Here is a 21911-nt window from a genome sequence, read left to right on the forward strand (position 1 = left end):
TCCATGTCTCTGCATGGAGCCTGAGCAACCCGAGAAAGTCAGACGTTAAAGGGGGAACGGGTTCTAATTTTATTCGATAATATAAACTGGCTCTGTGTCCTTAACAACAACAACAGCAAAGACTTGTATTTATATAGCACCTTTAATATAATATAACGTCTAAAGGCGTTTCCCAGTAGTGTCAAAAGGCACAAATTGACCCAGACACACATAAGGAAATATTAATCTGGATAACGGAGGTGGATTTTCGATGAGTGATTGAGGAAGAAAGAGAGAGGGAGAGAGGGAGAGGATCAGGGAGGGAATTCCAGAGCTCAGGACCTCGGCAGCTGAAGGTCCAGCTCCCAATGGGGGAGGGACTAAAATCAGAGATATTCAAGATGCCAGTGGAGGAGAGCAGGATTCTCGGTGGGTTGTGGGATCAGTTATTAAGGGTTGAACATTAAGTTCCAGATGTTTTCAGCCTTTGTCTATATTCTGCAAACTTTGTTTGTAAAACAGCAAGTGGACAGGTTAATGTTTCTCTTCTCCTGTGATTTGTGATATCCCGGTAACTAATCTGTTATCAGACTGTGAACCTTTTTCAGGACATGGGGGTTTCCATTCTCTGCCTTTGAATTTCCAAGTTATCCCTTTCTCAGTTATAGAAAGGTGATTAATATTTCACTTTCTACATTTCCTCTATCATCAAAAATGATGAAAACTGACTTCCGGCGGCGGCAATGCGGAGCTAAGCCGCACGTTCGGCAGCTCCCGCTTTTTTTGGAAAGAGCCCACAACAGCGCTGTTTCGACCTTTCCCCCGGGGGGGAAACGCAGCCGATGTGCCCAGCAGCCGGTGGATGGACTGGACTCGCAGTGGAGCGGTGCAAAAATCGGGTTTACCTCATAGAGCGGCGAGAGGCAGAAAAGGCAAGATGGCGGCGAGCGGGGAAGCAGCGTGGCAGCTGTGGGTGTGGGAGCAGCAGGAGCTGCTTCAGCGCTCCTTCATGGAGCTCAAAGCCGAGATTCTGGAGCCGTTTAAGGCCTCACTGGACAAACTGGTGGCGACGCAGACGGCTCAGGCCGGGGAGATTCGGGAGCTGTGGCACAAGGCCTCGGAAAATGAGGATGTGCTTTTGGGCCTGGCAGTGAAAGTGGAGTCGCACGCGGCACTGCACAAGAAATGGCAGGCGAGGATGGAGGAGATGGAGAACCGCTCCTGCCGGAAGAATCTACGGATTTTGGGCCTCTCGGTGGGGCTGGAAGGTTCGGATTTGGCGGCCTATGTGGTCCTAATGTTAAACTCACTGATGGGTGCGGGGTTGTATCGTGGTCCCCTGGAGCTGGAAGGCGCCCATCGAGTGCTGCAGCGGAAGCCCAGGCCGAATGAACCGCCCAGGGTGGTGCTGGTCCGTTTTCACCGCTTGGTTGACCGGGAGTGCGTGTTGAGGTGGGCGAAGAAGGAGAGGAGCAGCAGGTGGGAGAATACGGACGTTCGGATTTTTCAGGACTGGAGCGCGGAGGTGGCGAGGAGAAGGGCTGGCTTCAATCGAGCGAAGGGAGTGCTCCACAGGAAGGGGGTGAAGATTGGCCTTCTACAGCCGGCTCACCTCTGGGTCACGTACAAGGACCACCAGCTCTACTTTGACTCTCCGGTGGAGGCCTGGGCCTTTGTCCAGGCTGAGAACTTGGATTCGGTCTGAGGACTGGGGGGCTGGGGGGAATGTATTTTGCTTGGAGGCTTTGTCTTCTTGGGTATCCTTTCGCCCATAGTGGCTGTGTTTGCTTCCTGTTTGTTTTCGCCGTTTTTGCTATTTGAGTTATGGTTATTTGGGTTCTTTTGGGGTTTCTTTGGGGCTGTTGGTTATTTATTGTGGTGGTTTTGTTTTGTTTTTTCCACTGGTGGGTTGGGGAGTAGTTTGGGGTCTCGATGGGTCATGTGTCCGTCTTTTTCCCACGTGTTGGGTCGAGGGGCGGGGCTCGGGTTGGAAGCGCGGGCTTTCTTCCCGCGCCGGAGGAATTGGGGTGGGGCAGCGCTGGGATGGAGGGATTGGCGGCTGTGTTGCATCCGGGTGGGGGGGTCGTGGTTATGGCGGGAGTAGCCGGGGTCAGCAGAAGTCAGCTGACTCACGGAAGTATAATGTTGGGGGTAATGCAGCTAGGGGGGACCCTAGCTTTGGGGGGGGATGGGGGGGGGGGTTGGGGGGGAGGAGGAGAGAGGGGGGGTGCCGGGTTGTTGCTTCAGGGACTGTGAGGGAATGGATGGTGAAGGGGGGGGGGGTTGGGAGGGGGGTTTGCCACCGTGGGGAGCGGGCTTGGGGGGTTCCCTGGGCACGTGGTGGGTTGAGGAAGGGCTATGACTGATCGGCGTAGAGGGAAGGGGATGGCCCCTCGGGTTCGGTTGGTCACATGGAACGTGAGGGGGCTGAATGATCCGGTGAAGCGATCCCGGGTCTTGGCTCACTTGAGGGGGCTGGGAGCGGATGTGGCTGTGCTCCAGGAGACGCACCTCAGGGTTACGGATCAGGTGAGGCTAAGAAAGAGTTGGGTGGGACAGGTGTTTCACTCGGGGCTTGATGCAAAGAACCGTGGGGTGGCAATTGTGGTGGGTAAGAGCCTGTCGTTCGTCGCGTCCAAAGTGGTGGCGGATAGTGCAGGTCGATATGTGATGGTGAGTGGGGGACTTCAGGGGGAGCGGGTGGTCTTGGTTAATGTTTATGCCCCCAATTGGGATGATGTGGGCTTCATGCGGCGTATGCTGGGCCTGATCCCAGACCTGGAGACAGGGAGATTGATTCTGGGTGGGGACTTTAACACGGTGCTGGATCCGGCTCTGGACCACACGAAGTCTAGGACGGGCAGGAGGCCGGCAGCGGCCTCGGTGCTGAGGGGGTTCATGGATCAGATCGGAGGGGTGGACCTTTGGAGGTTTTTGAAGCCGGGGGGTAGGGAGTTCTCCTTTTTCTCCCATGTTCATAAGGCGTACACCCAGATTGACTTTTTCGTGCTTAGCAGAGCGCTGATCCCGAGAGTGGTGGGGGCGGAGTATTCGGCGATAGCCATTTCTGATCATGCTCCACATTTGGTGGACCTGGATCTGGGGGAGGGGAAGGATCAACGCCCGCTGTGGAGGCTGGATGTGGGGCTTTTGGCAGAGGAGGAAGTGTGCGGTCGGGTCCGTAGGGGTATTGAGGGGTATCTGGAAACCAATGACAACGGGGAGGTGCAGGTTGGGATGGTTTGGGAAGCGCTAAAGGCAGTAGTTAGAGGGGAGCTGATCTCTATTTGGGCGCACAGGGAGAGGGGGGAGAGGGTCGAGAGGGAGAGGCTGGTGGAGGAGATGGTCAGGGTGGATAGGAGATATGCAGACACCCCGGAGGAGGGGCTTCTGAGGGAGCGGCGCAGTCTCCAGGCGGAGTTTGACAATTTAACCACCCGTAAGGCGGAGGTGCAGTGGAGGAGGGCACAGGGGGCGGTGTATGAGTACGGGGAGAAGGCAATTCGGATGTTGGCTCACCAGCTCCGGAAGCGGGAGACAGCTAGAGAAATTGGGGGAGCCATGGATGCGGGTGGGAACTTAGTGCGGGGTGGAAAGGACATCAATGGGGTGTTCAGATCCTTTTATGAGGGGCTGTACCGGGCAGTACCCCCCGGGGAAGCAGGCGGGATGGACCGCTTTTTGGATAAGCTGGAGTTCCCAAGAGTAGGGGATGAGCGGGTGGAGGGTTTGGAGGCCCCAATTGAGCTGGAGGAGCTGGTGGAGGCGCTGGGAAGCATGCAGACAGGGATAGCGCCGGGGCCTGACGGGTTCCCGGTGGAATTTTATAAGAAATTTTCAGATTTGCTGGGCCCGCTGCTGGTGAGGACCCTGAATGAGGCCAGGGAGGGGGGGGGCTTTGCCCCCGACGATGTCCAGGGCAATTATCTCTTTGCTCCTGAAGCGGGACAAGGACCCCCTTCAGTGTGGGTCTTATAGGCCGATTTCGCTCCTTAACGTAGATGTCAAGTTGTTGGCAAAGGTGCTGTTCAGGAGGGTGGAGGATGTGGTCCCGACGGTGATTCATGAGGACCACATGGGGTTTGTAAAGTGGAGACAATTGAATGCCAACGTGCGGAGGCTCCTGAATGTTATGATGATGGCGCCGGTGGTTGGGGAGTCAGAAATAGTGGCGTCCATGGATGCGGAGAAAGCTTTTGATAGGGTGGAGTGGAGTTACCTGTGGGAGGTGTTGCGGAGGTTTGGGTTTGGTGAGGAGTTCATTAGCTGGGTGAGGTTGCTGTACAGCTCCCTGGTGGCGTGTGGTGATGAATGGGAGGAGGTCAGAGGACTTTCGGCTTTCCAGAGGGACGAGGCAAGGGTGCCCCTTGTCTCCCCTGCTCTTCGCGTTAGCAATTGAGCCCCTGGCCATGGCGCTGAGGGACTCGAAGAGTTGGAGGTGAATAAGTCGATTCTGAGATTTGTGTGGGCGCGGAAGGCCCCGAGAGTAAGGAGGGTATTTTTGGAGCGAAGAAGGGAGGTAGGGGGCCTGGCGCTGCCCAACCTGTGTGGATATTATTGGGCGGCGAACGTGGCAATGATTCGCAGGTGGGTGACGGAAGGGGAGGGTGATGCATGGAAGAGGCTGGAGGTGGCATCCTGTGCGGGTACGAGTCTGGAGGCCTTGATGATGGCCCCACTTCCACTCCCCCCGGCAAAGTACTCCACGAGTCCGGTGGTGGTTGCGTCCCTCAAAATCTGGGGACAGTGGAGGCGGCATAGTGGGGAAGTGAATGCCTCAGTTTGGGCCCCGATACGGGGCAATCACCGTTTTGCGCCAGGGAGAACGGGTGGGGGATTTGGGAGTTGGCATCAGACAGTTTGGGGACCTCTTCTTGGATGGGAAGTTCGCGACTCTGGAGGAGCTGGTGGGGAAGTGGAACCTCCCGCCTGGGAATGCTTTGAGGTATATGCAGGTCAGGGACTTTGTTAAGAGGCAGGTGGAGGAGTTTCCGCGGCTGCCGCCAAGGGGGTTGCAGGACAGGGTGCTTTCGGGGACGTGGGTCAGGGAAGGGAAGATCTCGGCCATCTACCAACTGATGCAGGAGGAGGAGGAGGCCTCAGTAGATGAGCATAAAGCGAAATGGGAGGAAGAGCTTGGGGAAGAGATTGAGGATGGGACATGGTCGGACGCCCTGGAGAGGATGAATTCTTCCTCCTCTTACGCACGGCTCATTCTAATTCAGCTGAAGGTGGTGCACAGGGCTCACATGACGGGAGCAAGGATGAGCCGGTTTTTCGGAGGGGAAGACTGGTGTGGGAGGTGTTCGGGTGGCCCGGCAAACCACACCCATATGTTTTGGGCATGTCAGGCTCTGGAGGGGTTTTGGAAGGGGGTGGCTGGGACTTTGTCCGAAGTGGTTGGGTCTAGGGTCAGGCCGGGCTGGGGGCTCGCGATCTTTGGGGTAGCTTCGGAGCCGGGAGTGCAGGAGGCGAGAGGCCGGCATTCTGGTCTTTGCGTCTCTAGTAGCCCGGCACAGGGTTCTGTTACAGTGGAGGGATACGCGGCCCCCGAGTTCGGAGACCTGGGTCAACGACATGGCTGGGTTCATCAAGCTGGAGAGGATGAAATTTGCCCTGAGGGGGTCGGTACAGGGGTTCTTTCGGCGGTGGCAGCCCTTTCTCGATTTCCTGGCGAAGGGGTAGAGAGTGGTCGGTCTCTGCAGCAACCCGGGGTGGGGGGAGTGGGCGGGGGGGGGGGTGGGTTTGGCAATGGTTGGGGGGGGGGGGGTTTGGTGATGGTTGGGGGGGGGGGTGGGTTTGTTATGTTATTTTCTTCTTTCTTGTATTGCTATGTGTTATTATTTATTTTGGGGGGAGAGTTCTTTTCTTGTTTTGTTTTGGTGTGGAAACACGCCTTGTTTGTTTTAAATTGCGAGGAGAAAATATGTTATTGTTATTAAAAAACTTGAATAAAAATTATTTTTAAAAAATGATAACTTGACCATTTACATACGTTTTAAAATCTTCTGACAAAAATAAATTTATTGCATTTTTTTAACATACAGGATTAGTGAGGACTCTCTCTCAATCTCAGTATCTGCTGCCGCCCTGTCTATCGGAAAGTTCAAAGGCCCTTTACAGTACACAGCCTGGAGAGAAATGATCAACTCCATTAACCCCGGTAAAACTCTTCTATTCATTTTCCTGATTTTAAATCCAGTTGTGACGGGACTAAAGGGTCTCCAAGGTCCCAGATTAAATATTCACTTTGCCGGTTGTTAATCCTCGGGAGCCTCTCCATTCTCATATTTTACTCTCTGTGATTTCCTCTGGGTGAGTGTCTGAAGCCATCAGCACCGTGTGTCAAAGCAGTGAAGGGATCTGTATAACCAGAGGAATAGAGCACCAATCTCAGGATGGGAAACCCAATTTGTAGAGGAGACTGGACTGGTCCCGTCTGTCATTCTGGGGAACATTTTTTATCATCGTTTATCGGGAAGACATTCAGACATTAGAGAGCAAGTGTTAAACGGCAGAGAATCTGGTTGGTGGAATTGGACACCTTCATCAAGAGGAGGGGCTGCAGAAACTGTGAGTCTGCACTGGATAAGGGAGGGAGTGTGGTGATCTTATTGAAATGTTCAAGGTTCAAAACAGAAGGGAGAATGTAAAAATCCACAGGTTTAACACAGTCACAGAGTCCAGATCAAAGTAGGTATAGTTTTAAATCTAGAATAGGGAGTTTGGATTGAGTGAGGTTGATGTTTTGAGTGACTCCATTGATGGAGCAGGTAGTGAACCAGTGAAGCCGCTGCTCACTCTGTGAATTTGCTCAGAGGCCCAGTCCATTCTGAGGGCTGATCTTCAGAACAATATCACTGTCCACTTTCCCACGGGTTTGCAGTGTGGGAAGATGTTCTGTGGTTCCTGAGGAGGGGCCAGGAGACAGGAAATCCTCCTCTGACTCCGGTGAGGGGGTGGGGGTGACATGAATATACAGCGGGGGTGAGAGAGGGAAAAGAGCGGCGAGCAGCAGTAAGAAAAATCTCACCTCCTGGTCACAGAGAAATCATTACAAAATAGGGGAAAAAATAGATATTGAACTGAAAAACTGCCCTCATTCCGACAGGGTGACCCAAAATGCTTCTGAACCAGTGGAATAATGTTGAGGAACAGTCACTGTTGTAATGTAGCAAGATCCCAGAAACAGTGTTGGCCAATCATGGAGTTTTCTGTTTTGCTGATGTTGTTTGTGGTATAAATATTGGGCAGGACACGGAGAAATTTAACTCCTTACATCATTTCCGATGGAGTTTCCGGAGGTCACTTTCAGACTCGTGATTCAACCATTCTACAGACTGTTCCTCTGAGTGGGGCATCACCATCCAGTGGAGGATCAAGATTGTATTGACTCCCCATCTGAATCAAATGTCTCCAGTTTGTGTCGACAATGAGGCTTCTTCTTGTGTTTAGTGTGGGAACACTGGATACATATTTAGCAGCTGCTACATAACTGCAGAGGGTTTGGTGACATTAGTGGGAGTTGGGTAGTAAGTACTGAGAGTGAGTTTGGTCTCCTTGCTCTGTTTACTGTGTAAATCTGGAGCATTCTGAAATGTAAATCACTCCAAATAGTTTATGTGGAGGGTGTCAATAGTAAGGGATGAGTTTTTGCCTGAAGAATCTGGGTCATTGCCTGTGAGGCAGGATTGGATTTGGACCAGCAAATGGCAGGTCAGAATGGCCTTGAAGGTGGATGGTAAGGGATTACAAAAAGGTGGATGCCTTTGGAACTCCTCTTTGAGGTCCTGGTGCCTGGGGAAGCAGTCAAGTGGAAAATCGAGATGTTGTTTATCCTTAGAGGTGTTCAGAGGGTGAGAGAGACAAAAGGAAATGTCCTGACTCGAGAAAAGCAAATAGAATCTGCTCCTACTGCTGATGATCGGGGTCATTGATTAGTAGGTTTGCAGACGACACAAAGGTTGGTGGAATTGCGGATAGCGAAGAGGACTGTCAGAGGATATAGCAGGATTTAGATCGTTTGGAGACTTGGGCGGAGAGATGGCAGATGGAGTTTAATCCGGACAAATCTGAGGTAATGCATTTTGGACGGTCTAATGCAGGTAGGGAATATACAGTGAATGGTAGAACCCTCAAGAGTATTGGAAGTCAGAGAGATCAAGGTGTACAGGTCCACAGGTCACTGAAAGGGGCAGCACATGTGGAGAAGGTAGTCAAGAAGGCATACGGCATGCTTGCCTTCATTGGCCGGGGCATTGAGTATAGGAATTGGCAAGTCATGTTGCTGCTGTATAGAACCATAGTTAGGCCACACTTGGAGTATAGTGTTCAATTCTGGTCGCCACACTACCAGAAGGATGTGGAGGCTTTAGAGAGGGTGCAGAAGAGATTTACCAGGATGTTACCTGGTATGGAGGGCATTAGCTATGAGGAGCGGTTGAATAAACTCGGTTTGTTCTCACTGGAACGACGGAGGTTGACGGGCGACCTGATAGAGGTCTACAAAATTATGAGAGGCATAGACAGAGTGGATAGTCAGAGGCTTTTCCCCAGGGTAGAGGGGTCAATTACTAGGGGGCATAGGTTTAAGGTGCGAGGGGCAAGGTTTAGAGGAGATGTAAGAGGTAAGTTTTTTACACATAGGGTAGGGGGTGCCTGGAACCCGCTGCCGGAGGAGGTGGTGGAAGCAGGGACGATAGTGATGTGTAAGGTGCATCATGTCAAATACATGAATAGGATGGGAATAGAGGGATACGGACCCCGGAAGTGCAGAAGATTTTAGTTTAGACGGGCAGCATGGTCGGTACAGGATTGGAGGGCCGAAGGGCCTGTTCTTGTACTGTACTGTTGTTTGTTCTTTGCTCTTTATGACTCACTCTTCGCTGCAGAGGCTCCAAGATTATCATTCATTCCAGACTCCGCTCACGTTTCATCTTCCACAGGTTACAGAGAGGGAGAGAGAGAGAGAGAGAGAGAGGGACAGGGACAGAGAGGGAGAGAGAGAGAGAGAGAGAGAGAGAGAGAGAGAGTGAGAGAGAGAGAGAGAGAGAGAGAGAGAGCTCTGTGTTGAACAGCCTGAAGGAAGAAGTTGTTTTAGTGACATCATCGCAGTCTGACATACTGAGGATCAGCAAATCCTTTTGTGCCAGATTGTGTGACATGAAGCCCACAGACAACATGCCCGCCCTCCCGCTACTCCTTACTGTCCTCTATCACAGAAATCTTAGATGACACGAGAAAAAACACTAATTTTGGACGAGTTGACAAAAAGTGCCAGCTCCTTGAGAGGAAATGACAGTTCATCAGGTCATTTGTGTTTGACTCCGTGAGACTGGATCAGTCCAGTGTGTGAGAGTTTGATTCTGACTGATAAGATTTTAGAATCAATGAGGAAAGGCTTCCTCACCTTCATCTACAAGTGGAAGGGGAGAGACAGGAATTAGAAATTGGTGACATTTCACTGCTTAACATGGACAACAGAATTTTGTCCAAGATCATCAATCGAGTCAAGTTTGCTCTAGAGTTGGTGATCTACTTTGACCAGACCTCTGCTGTATCCGGAAGGAAGATCTCTGATATCCTTGTGCTCCTCAGGGATACAATCACCTATATCTGGGACAGAATGTAGACACCTGCCTCATCAGCTTGGACCAGGAGAAGGCCTTTAACAGAATATCACACACCCACATGGTCAATATGCTCTCCAAAATGAAGTTTGAGGAGCAAATCTGCAAATGGATCCAACTGCTCTCTCCAAACGAAAATACCGCAATTTCAATCAATGTGTGAAACTGAAAAGCTTTCCAGTTAAATCTCGAGTCAGACAGGGCTGTGTTCTCTCTCCGATTTTGTTCCTGTGCTGTCACCTCCTGTTAAATTCCTATTCAGATTTTTAAGCCCCATTTTAAAATCCCCAATCTCGATCCCTCTGTATTTATAATTGATCTCTGACCTTACATTCTTCTACAAAGTCTTCCAGAAATGAGCACTTCTGAAATAAATGCCCAATTTTTCTGCACATGGATATTTGAACCACAGCAACCAGATTTTCATCCCAATCACAGCCCAGAATGGTCCTAATAAATGAGACACATAACGAGTATAATACATTATCCCTCCTCATCCCTCTGAACCTCTCTGCAAACATTGACATGGTCAACACCACCATTCTCCTCCAAACTATCTCCTCTATTGTCCGACTCTGTGGCTCTGTCTTTATTTGGTTCCACACTTGCCGATTCTATCACAGCCAGAGTGTCTCCAGCAATAATTTCACTTCTCACCTCCATACTGCTCCCCAGGAGACTCAAACATTTTATCCTTGATCACCTCCTTTTCCTGATCTACTTGCTGCCACTTAGTAACCTCACCCACAGAAAGAGGGACAGTTTTCAGATGACACCCAATTCTACCTCTCCATTACCTCTCTTCACCCCCCCACTGCCAGTGTCTTGTCAGCTGATCTGCAGCTCCAACAACACTAAAGAAGCTCAACACCATCCAGGACAAAGCAGCCCGTTTAATCGCTCCCCCTTCCACAAACATGCAATCCCTCTAACAAGGACGAACAATGTCAGCCGTGTGTACCATCTACAAGATGCACAGCAGAAACTCGCCAAGGCTTCTTAGGCAGCACTTTCCAAACCCACAACCGCTACCATCTAGGAGGACAAGAGCAGCAGATACCTGGACACACCACCACCTGGAAGTTCCCCTCTCAGCCACACACTGTGCTGACTTGGAAATATATCGCCATTCCTTCATTGTCACTGGGTCAAAATCCGGCTACTCTCTCCCTAACAGCACTGTGGGTGTACCTACACCACATAGACTGCAGGGGTTTAAGAAAGTAACTCACCATCACTGTCTCCCACCCCTGCTTTCTCCCTACCCCCAGCCTATTTAGACCTTTCCCCTCTCCATTCCTCTATTCCTCTCCCCTTCTGCTCCCTAATCCTCTCTGCCCTCCCACTCATCCAGAAGTTGCTGCCAGCCACCTCCCCTTTCGCTGCAGTTTTCTCTCATACCTCCCATTCCTCTGCCCTCTCTCCCCTCTCTCCCCTCCATCTACACCCCTTCTGCCCACCACCCACAGCTCTCTCCTCACCATCTCACACATGCCCTGCTCCCTGTACATCCTCTCTCCCACTGTCTTCCCTCCCCTTGTCTCCCATCCCATCCCTCTCCCCATTCTGCTGTTCCAACCCCCTCAATCCCACACTCTCTCTCCTACCCCTCCCACACACTGTTCCCCGCAATCTCCCTTCCTTCCTTCCAGCTTCCCTAGCCGTCTCTCCCTCCCCTCCAGCATGTGTCCTGTCCCCTCTAGCTCACTCGATCCTCCCTCAGTCCATTCACACTCTCCCCTACTCCAAAATGATGTTAATCACAGAATTTACAGTGCAGAAGGAGGCCTTTCAGCCCATCGAGTCGGTACGGGCCCTTGGAAAGAGCACCCAACTTGAGCCCAGGCTGCCACCCTATCCCTGTGACCCAGTAACCCAACCTCACCTTTTGGACACTAATGGGCAATTTAGCCCAGCCAACCCACCTCACCTACACATCTTTGGACGGTGGGAGGAAACCGGAGCACCCGGAGGAACCTCACGCAGACACAGGGAGAAAGTGCAAACTCCACACAGACAGTCACCCGAGGCCGGAATTGAACCTGGGACCCTGGAGCTGTGAGGCTGCAGTGCTAACCACTGTGCCACCGTGCTGCGTGTTGATAGTTCATTTAGTAGATGGAGTATAATGTGCGAAAAGGCAGGAAGAATATACAGACAATATATTAATCACATGGAGAGGGTGAGGAAATATATATTTCTGGAGATTGTCTTGTGTTGGGTTTAAGTGAGGAACACCTGTGGGAGGGACCTTTGAGTTGACTGGAGATTGTAACATTTAAGGTTCAGAATGTCCCGAGGGTTGACACATTCAGATCCTGTCTCAGGGCAGGAGGCTGAACCCTGATGGGAGGTCACAGGTCACAGGTCAGCTCAAGGGTCAGTGAACAACAGTTTGTGTTCAGTTGTGTTTAGTTTAAGGAGCTGGGAGCAGCAGTTGTTGGCAGCAGCTCAGCTGAGGAGCTGGGACTGTGGGACCGACAGGGCCAGGGGTGAGGGGATGGGGGGAGGGAGATGGGGGGGTGGATCCCGCAGTGCCAACCGGGGCCACCGTGTAGCCCTGTGGACCTGGTTGGGCACGGGGGGGGGTGTACGCACCATGCTAACGGGTTGACCTTTCACCTCCTGCAGACAATGGATATTGGAATTCAACCAGCAATGGTGGCCTTCCTGCTGGTCGCCGCAGCCCTGGGGGATGGCCTGCGGCTGTACGAGCGGGAGCTCCTCGAGGAGGAGGAGGAAGCTGCAGCAGCGGAGCAGGCAGCAGCGGGGCAGGCAGCAGCGGTGCAGGCAGCAGCGGAGCAGGCAGCAGCGGAGCAGGCAGCAGCGGAGTGGGCAGCAGCGGGGCAGGCAGCAGCGGAGCAGGCAGCAGCGGAGCAGGCAGCAGCGGGGCAGGCAGCAGCGGAGCAGGCAGCAGCGTGGCAGGCAGCAGCGGAGCGGGCAGCAGCTGAGCAGGCAGCAGCGGGGCAGGCAGCAGCAGAGCAGGCAGCAGCGGAGCGACAGCAGCGGGGCAGGCAGCAGCCGAGCGGGAAGCAGCGGAGCAGGCAGCAGCGGAGCGGGCAGCAGCGGAGCAGGCAGCAGCGGAGCAGGCAGCAGCGGAGCAGGCAGCAGCTGAGCAGGCAGCAGGGAGCGGGCAGCAGTGGAGCAGGCAGCAGCGGAGCAGGCAGCAGCGGAGCGAGGCAGCAGCGGAGCGAGGCAGCAGCGGAGCGAGGCAGCAGCTGGAGCGAGCATGCAGCGGGCAGGCAGCAGCGGAGCAGGCAGCAGCGGACGCAGGCAGCAGCGGAGGCAGCAGCAGCGGAGCAGGCAGCAGCGGAGCAGGCAGCAGCGGAGCAGGCAGCAGCGGAGCGAGGCAGCAGCGGAGCGGCAGCAGAGGGGCAGAGAGCAGCCGCCCAGTTTGGAGAAGCCGGCTGTCCAACAGGCCGAGGAGGGGGACGGTGTAAGGAGGCGCCACATGAGGCCTCGTGTGTACGCACCGCCCTGTCATTCGAGGACCTGCCGGACCCGGGCATGCCATCGAAGACTCCGATGATGGCACACCTGGCACCGCGGGGGTAGGGGGAGGACACCCGCTCCCAAGGTGACGGTTGCCTTGAATGTTTATGCCACAGGGTCCTTCCTGGCGCTGAGTGGGGTCCTGGATTTCACAGACCTCGGTGCACAGGTGCATCAATACCGTCACGGAGGTCCTATATACCCAAGCGGATCAATACATCCACTTCGATATGGACCGAGCCCACCAGGATACCCGGGCAGGCACGGGAGGCCAGGGCCTACGTGCACTGGACGGTCAGATCGCCTCCAGGTTCGCCGACTAGGAGGCGGGGGGACGGCGGGGGCTGGGGGACTGTCCAGGGGCACGGACACTGCATCCCAACCGCTCACCCCCTCACTTGTCAGCCTCCTGAGTGTCAATCACGGACACGGCAGGTATGGCGCCGATTTTTCTGCCGTGAAGTCCGTGGATTCTCTGTTGGTGTCAACACTTAGGGCTGGATTCTCAAATCACCGGCGCTGAAATCGCACTCGGCAATCGGCAAACGGAAAATCCGTTTTTACGGCAAAATCGGGGGAGCGGTGCCATTTGTCAGATGCACTGCCCCCCTCCAAAATGTTGTCAGCGGTGGGTATGCCACACGCCATTGGGACGGCCTCAGGACGTCACCTGAGGCCCTCCCCTGATGCTCCGCCCCCGATTGGCCAATTCCTGATAGCGTGGGCCGCGTTTGCTCACAGTTTCCGGGGACCTCGCAGGGCGGCTGCGGACTGTGTCCGGCTCTTCCACAGTCGGGGGACGGGGAGCCGTTCCGCTGGACGGTGGGGCTCAGGCGGGGACTGGACAAACTGGTGGGGGTGGTCCGGGGGCGGCGAGAGGGTTAAAGGGGACGCTATTTGGCGGGCCGGGTCTGCACGTGGAGATCTCCAGGGGCCTGTGTAGGGACCCTTGCTTTTTCTGATGTTAATGACTGAGACACTAGTGTCCATGGCTTGATTTCATAATTTATAGATGACACAAAGATTTGAATTGTTGCCGACTGTGATGAAGATAGTCTTGAACTTCAAAAGGAACATTGATATAGTTGATTGAGCAGACAAGTGGCAAATTAAGTTCAATTCAGAGAAGTGTGAAGTTTACGGGCAGCACGGTAGCATGGTGGTTAGCATAAATGCTTCACAGCTCCAGGGTCCCAGGTTCGGTTTCCGGCTGGGTCACTGTCTGTGCGGAGTCTGCACGTCCTCCCCGTGTGTGTGTGGGTTTCCTCCGGGTGCTCCGGTTTCCTCCCACAGTCCAAAGATGTGCGGGTTAGGTGGATTAGCCATGCTAAATTGCCCGTAGTGTCCTAAAAAGTAAGGTTAAGGGGGGGGGGGATTGTTGGGTTACGGGTATAGGGTGGATACGTGGGTTTGAGTAGGGTGATCATTGCTCGGCACAACATCGAGGGCGGAAGGGCCTGTTCTGTGCTGTACTGTTCTATGTTCTAAATCATTTTGTTAAGAATCATCATAGAATCATAGAATTTACAGTGCAGAAGGAGGCCATTCGGCCCATCGAGTCTGCACTGGCCCTTGGAAAGAGCAGCCTACCTAAGGCCATATTTCCACCCTATCCCCACACCTCCACCCTATCCCACCTATCCCTTTTTGGATACTAAGGGCAATTTAGCACAGCCAATCCACCTGACCTGTACATCTTTGGACTGTGGGAGGAAACAGGAGCACCCGGAGGAAATCCATGAATATAGAGGGACAGTCTAAACTAAAGGGAGAAACTGTAAAGGAGGTTTAGGAACAGAGGGGCCTTGGTGTCCATGTAAGTAAGTGAGTGAAGTTGCCAGGACATATTTGAAAGAGCAGTTAAGAAATTATTTTGAAATCCAAGTTCTAAACTGGGGTCAGGCTGACAATAAGATCAGTAATGATTTGTTCAGAGTGGACTTGGACTGGACACGTTTAGATTAATCTGTGACTGAACAGTGGGACACATTCAAGAAGGAAATAGGGAGAGTGCAGGGCCAACATGTTCCAACAAAGAACAAGGGTAAACCCTGGATCTTGTGGGATATAGAATGAATCTGTATTTGGAGTGGCCTTGGGTAAAAAGAGAAAGGGAGGCTTATGACAGATAGCGAGAGCTCAGAACAGCAGCACCCTCAAGATGTACAGAATGTGCAAAAAGGATCTTTTATAGGTGAAAGAATATGAAAGGATAGAGGCAGGTAAAATAAAGGAAAATCCTGAGTTGCTTTACAAGTCCATTTCAGGGTAAAAGGGTAACTAGGGAAAGAGTTAAGGCCCAGAATGGTAATTTGTGTGTGGAGCGGGAGGACATAGGTAGGGTTCTACATGAAAACTTTGTGTCAGTGTTTGCTAGTGAAAGTGACGTTGTGGGTACAGTAATCAGGGAGAACGACTGTGATTAAAATCAAAGCAGTTAACATCGATTCTGAGTGGTCTGTAAGACTTATAAATGGGCAAATATCCGGAGCCAGATTAAATGTATCCCAGACTTTTGAATGAGGTAAGGGAGGAAATAAATTTCAATTCTGCTCTGACAACAGGAGAGGTGCCAGAGGACTGGAGGATAGTCAATGTGGTCCCATTATTCACCAAGGGAGGCATGGATAAACCAGGAAACTACAGACCAGCCAGTCTAACATATTGGGGGTAATTCTGAGAGACAGAATTAATCTGTATTTGGAGAGGTAGGAATTAATCAAGAAAGTCAGCATGGTTTTGTTAAGGGCGGGGGTCATGTCTGACGAAATTGATTGAATTTTTCAAAGAGGGCAATACATCTGACTTAATCTACTTGGACTTCAGCAAGGACTTTGGTAAGATTCCACATGGGAGACTGATAACGAAGGTAAGAATGAAGAACAATACAGCACAGGAACAGGCCCTTCGGCCCTCCAAGGCTGCGCCGACCATGGTACCTGCCTAAACTAAAACCGTCTGCACTTAGGGAGTCCGTATCCTTCCATTCCCACCCTTTCATATATTTGTCTCGATGTCCCTTAAATGCCACTATCGTCCCTGCTCTCACCACCTCCCCAGGCAGCGCATTCCATGTATTAACCACCCTCTGTGTAAAAAAAAAACTTGCCTCGGGAATTTGATCTAAACTATTCCCCACACACTTTAAAACCTATGTCCCCGAGTACTTGACTCTCCTACCCTAGAAAAGAGCATCTGACTATCCACTCTGACCATGCCACTCATAATCGTGTAGACATCTATCAGGTCGCCTCTCAGCCTCCGTCATTCCAGCGAGAGCAGACCGAGTTCATCTAACCTCTCCTCATACCTAATGCCCTCCATACCAGGCAACATCCTAGTAAACCGCTTCTGTACCCTCTCCAAAGCATCCACATCCTTCTGGTAGTGTGGTGACCAGAATTGTACACAATATTCCAAATGAGGCCTAACTAAGGTCCTGTACAGCTGCAACATGACTTGCCAATTTTTATATTGAAACCCCGACCGATGAAGGCCAGCATGCCGTATGCCTTCTTCACCACTTTATCCACGTGCGTTGCCACTTCCAGTGATCACTGGACATGCACGCCCAGATCTCTCTGCCTGTTAGTACTCGCAAGAGTTCTACCGTTTATTGTGTAAAAACTCATGGGATCCAAGGACATTTAGCAAATTTAATCCAGAATTGGCTGAGTGGCAGAAAGCAGAGGATGATGGGCGAGGGGTATTTTCCTGACTGGAAGCCTGTGTCCAGGAGGGTCCGAAGGGATCAGTGTTGGGGCCGTTGCTGTTTGTGGTTTGCAGATAGATTTAGACTTGAATGTAGGAGGGTTGATCAGTAAGTTTGCGGATGATAGGGAAATTAGTGGGGCAGTAATTAGTGAGAAGGATAGCCTTAGATTACAGGAGGATATAGATGGGCTGATCAGTGGCAAATGGAGTTCAATCCGGATAAGTGTGAGGTGATGGACTTGGGCAGGACAAACAAGGCAACAGAATACAGGATAAATGGCAGGACCCTGGGAAGTACTGAGGATCAGAGGGCCCTTGGTCTGCATGTACACCAGTTTCTTAAGGTAGGAGGGCAGGTGGATACAGTGGTTAAGAAGGCATGTGGTATATTTCCCTTTATCAGGCGAAGTTTAGAGTTTAATAGGCAGAGAGGCTCTGCTGGAACTGTATAAAACGTTGATTAGGCCACAGTTAGAGGATTGTGTGCAGTTCTGGAACCCACATTGCAGAAGGGATGTGATCGCACTGGAAAGGGTGCAGAGGAGATTTACCAGCACGTTGCCTGGGCTGGAGAGTTTTAGCTATGAAGAAAGGTTGGATAGACTGGGGTTGTTTTCCTTGGAATAGAGGGGACTGAGGGGGAACGTAATTTAAATGTATAAAATTATGAAGGGGATGGGTGGAGTGGACAGGAGCACCTTTTTCCCTTGGTTGAGAGATCAATGACCAGGGGGCAGAGCTTTAAGGTAATTGGCAGAAGGTTCAAAGGGGATGTGAGGAAAACCTTTCCACCCAGAGGGTGGTGCGAGTCTGGAACTCACGGCCTGAAAACGTGGTGGAGGCAGAGACCCTCATAACATTGAAAAAGTATTTAGATGTGCAGCTGTGATGCCAACAGCAATGTCAACACAACGAGATCACTCAGGACCCTGTTAACCATGTTCACGTCAGTGGTGAGCTGTTAACGAAGCTTCTTGAAGTTGTAGCTGATAAAATTCATCAGTGATCGACTGTGGGAGAGGACAGACTATCTTCACTGGTCATCCTGTCTGTGGAAAATGATGTCACTCCAGTATCTTGGTGAACAAGGTTTCATTTTTATCATTATCGTTATTTATTAGTTCAGTGTTTACTGTTTAGATTATTCGCCACTTAGCTGCATTGTTATTCTCATGAATCTTTTGAATTTAAATAATAAACTTCTGAGATTAGTTTTATTTCTGAAACTTTCCCTAAATATTCCTACAAACAACTCAAAGGGCATCAAAATACAAATTTCTCCTGAAAGATCATAAGAACAGCAGCGGGAGGTATTTAACCCTCAAACCTGTTCTGTCTTTCAGTGAGACATTGGCTGAGCTACGATCTAACTCCAGATACTCGCCTTTCCCATTAACCTTTGCTTGACAAACATCTCTCTATCTTGGATTTGAAACTCAATTCGATCCATCATCAGTTGCCATCTGGGGAAGAGAGTTGCAGACTTCTACCACCCTCTTTAACTTGAAATATTTCCTCATTTCACTCCTGTGAGGTCTGGCTCTAATTTCCAGAATAATTCCCATCATTTCTTCCCTTGTCATTTACTCCTTCCTGCTCCCCCTGTACCTTTTGTCATTTATCTTCAATCACGACCCACAGCCGGAATCTCCCTACACCTTCCCAACTCCACTTTATCGTAACCACGTTCTCTGGGTTCTGAACTATCACCTTCTCCACGACTGGGTCTCTTGATTTAATGGAATTATGGGACAGGCTCAGGGGCCTGATTGGCCTCCTCCTGTTCCTGTAGTTTCACATTGTTGTGCCTCTCTTGCTGTCTTTACAAGTGTTCTTCCTGGTGTCAGTACATCCTCTATTACTTTCTGTGTTTGGTTTTCCCCGGCACTTATTTCTGTTTCTTGCTGACCCTGTGCCTGTCGGTAAAAATCCCTGTCACAGTTCTCCAGTGATTCACCCTCAATATTGAGCACCAGCCCGTCCACCTCACTAAACCTTTACTCGATTATTCCTGTATTATTCACTCACCTTTTCTAATTAGCTTTCCAATTGCTTCCTTCCATTAATTCACATGCACTCCTGTCCAAGACCCAAAACTTTCCCTTCAGCTTCTTGGCAGCTGAGATCAGCAATTTGCTGAACATTTTACTGTTGACTCTCGTCTTCTTTCACGCTGGAAAGTCGAGGATTTTTTTCCTCCATTTGTGGACGGCCATCAGTATACTGTGTGTTAACACTTGTGTTTTTGTTTATTTCAGGAGAGTACATCCGACGGCACGTTCTCCAAAAATAAGTGAGCAATATTATAAAGTAACAGATTGAAGTGTTTTGTTTTAGTTTCTGTTATTAAACATTTCATATTTACATAATTAGTGAAGAAGATATCAGCCAATCCCAGCAGAAGGCCGTCTGTCTCTGGGAGCATTTAAAGGATGCACCCAGTATGGAGAATGGAGACGTGTCAGAGACCTTCTCTAACCCGGGACTGAGATCTTTTCCTGTTTTCTTATTTAACCCAGAAACCCCTCAAGGGACCACATCTACTGAATATCAGACAAGAATGTAAATATTATTCCTACTAATTTAAAATGAGAAATAAATGAAATGGTGACTTTTATTTATCTGATTCATAGATTTGAATGTAAATAATAATGAAAAATGTTTCAGAAAGAAGAGAGGAAAGAAACATTTTGCTCTCAGCGATCGAACAGTCAGCACAGTGAAGGTTTAGTCAATTGGTTCCTGCTCTGAGACGGTTGTCCTGTGATAATAGGCTGAGTAAATTGGGCCGAAATTCTCTGGAGTTTGGAAGAATGAGAGATGATCTCACTGAAACATACAGGATTCTGGGCTGTGAATCTCGATCATTGGGAAACAGTCTCAGGATAAGGGGAAAGTCATTTCGGACTGAGATGAGGAACAGAAAAACATACAAATCAGGAGTTGGCCATTCAGCCCCTCAAACCTGTTCTGTCATTGGATGAGATTGTGACTGATCTGATTGTGGCCTTAACTCCACATTCCTCCCTGTGTCCGATTATCCTTTTACTCCCTCGTCTATCTATTTCTACCTTTAAAATATTCAATGACCCTGCTTCCACAGCTCTCTGGGGAAGAGAGTTTCAAAGACGAGCGACCCTCTGAGAAAATGTTTCTCCTCGTCTCAGTCCTAAATGGAAGTCCCCTTATTTTTAAACTGTGTCCAGAGTGAAAGTCGCTCCCCTGAGTGTGAACATCTTTTCACCATCCTCCTCGTTATGTCCCCTCAGGCTCTTATATTATTCAATAGGTTCACCTCTCAAACTTCAAATCTTCAGTGGATATAGGTCAAACCTCCACAGAATCCCTACAATGCAGAAGGAGACCATTTGACCCAGTGAGTTTGCACTGAACCTCCGAAAGAGCAGCTTACCTCAGCCCACTGCCCTGCCCCATCCCTGTAACCCCACCTAACCTGTACATCGTCAGACACTTAGCACAGCAAATCCACCTAACCACATCGTCAGACACTTAGCACAGCAAATCCACCTAACCTACACATCTTTGAACTGTGGGTGGAAAGCGGAGCTGCCGGAGGAAACCCCCGCAGCCTCTGGGTGAACGTGCAAACTCCACACACAGTCACCAAAGACTGGAATGGAACCCGGGTCCCTGGTGCTGTGAGGCAGCAGTGATAACCACTGTGTCAAGATGCCACCTTGTTTATCCTTTCCTCCCAAGATATTCAACCGCCCCCACAAATCACAACCAACCCAATGCCATGTAACCGTCCACCTCAACACACTTGTATTACTAAAGAGTAGGAAATGGATTTGAAAGGTGTGGAACATGAGGAAAGTTGAAAACATTTGATAACTAATTGAAGTAAATCAGACGGTAATGATTCACCTGTGGAATTTGTTTATAAAACCGACAGGAGAGAGAGTTAGAGATGAGAGATGTGGGCCAGAATTTCTCCATCAATGTGATCTCAGTGGTTGTCTGATACATTTCCCCCAAAAGGAAGGATTACGGTGTTGAGTGCTCAGTGGCGGAGTTTCCCCACCGCCTGTCCTTTACCACCGTGAGGTCCTGGTGAGGCTTCTGGGATGTAATTACACATCAAACCCTCTTTTCAGAGTAAATGCTGCTTCTGTTTTATACTTTAATAACGGGGCTCGGCAGTGAAGGTGTTTGCACTGATTCATCTCAAACACAGTGATTATCCAGCACCTTCTGACTGTGGAACAACATTGCAGGACCCTTTGTACATTAATGTTTCCCAATCTGTCCCGTTACATCCTTTATAATAGACTGGAGCATTTTACCTGCTACTTTCCCACAGCAGCAACTTCAGTTCCTTAATTTCCCAATGAATTTCACTGCAATATTTGGAGAATTCTAGTTCTAAACTAGTCTGATTACACAATTCGATTGTCTCAGGAACATAAAACCTAGCACAGTATGAAGGGGAAACTGTTAGCGCACGAAGAGGAACTGAACTCAGTCGGGATGGGTTGAGATCCAAGAAATGTTGACAGTGGAGGGAGGGAGAAAGAGTCAGATCGGGAGATAGAGACGGAGGGTGGAGATGGGCGGGATAGAGATTCCATTACACTTGTCTCCAGTCTGAACTTGCTGCCGATCACAAACCCTCTGGGAAACTCGGTGTGAGATCCAGGTGCAGAAACTGAATTGTGTTCATAACAGCAGCTGCTCACGTTAAAACACAAAGTACTATAAATGTCAAAGAGATATTTTAGATTGCTGGGACTGAGAAGATGCTTCGAGGGATGTGAGCTTCGACCTTATTCAAACTCAGAAATATTTGCGCTTATATAGCGCCTTTTCCCACTCTGGGATGTCCCAAGGTTCATGAAGGAGCAGTGAGTAGGTTTGATGTGCAGTCACAGGTTTGGTTTCGGGAAATCGATCATGTCACACAGAGAAAATCTTTAGAGGGGGGGGGGAAATGTGAGATTCGGTTTTATCTGCTGGGAAGCAAAGAATAAGGTTTCTTTCACCGCTCCTGGGGTCGTTGAGCTGATTTGAGATCAGCGAGATCCCTCCAATTCCGGTTATGTGCTGAAGTGTGGAGTGGGATCGATCCCACTCTCT

At 50.4% G+C, this 21911-nt stretch overlaps 1 protein-coding gene across 1 annotated transcript in view; it reads left to right on the plus strand.

Moving 5' to 3' along the window:
• Nucleotides 1–21911, plus strand: part of LOC119976467 — a 223851-nt gene that overhangs the window by 160015 nt on the left and 41925 nt on the right. The window contains 1 exon segment of the mRNA XM_038817005.1: nucleotides 6027–6142. Coding sequence (XP_038672933.1) covers nucleotides 6027–6142 — 116 coding nt within the window.

This window comes from Scyliorhinus canicula, chromosome 13, assembly GCF_902713615.1.
Source record: "Scyliorhinus canicula chromosome 13, sScyCan1.1, whole genome shotgun sequence".
Lineage (NCBI taxonomy): Eukaryota > Metazoa > Chordata > Chondrichthyes > Carcharhiniformes > Scyliorhinidae > Scyliorhinus > Scyliorhinus canicula.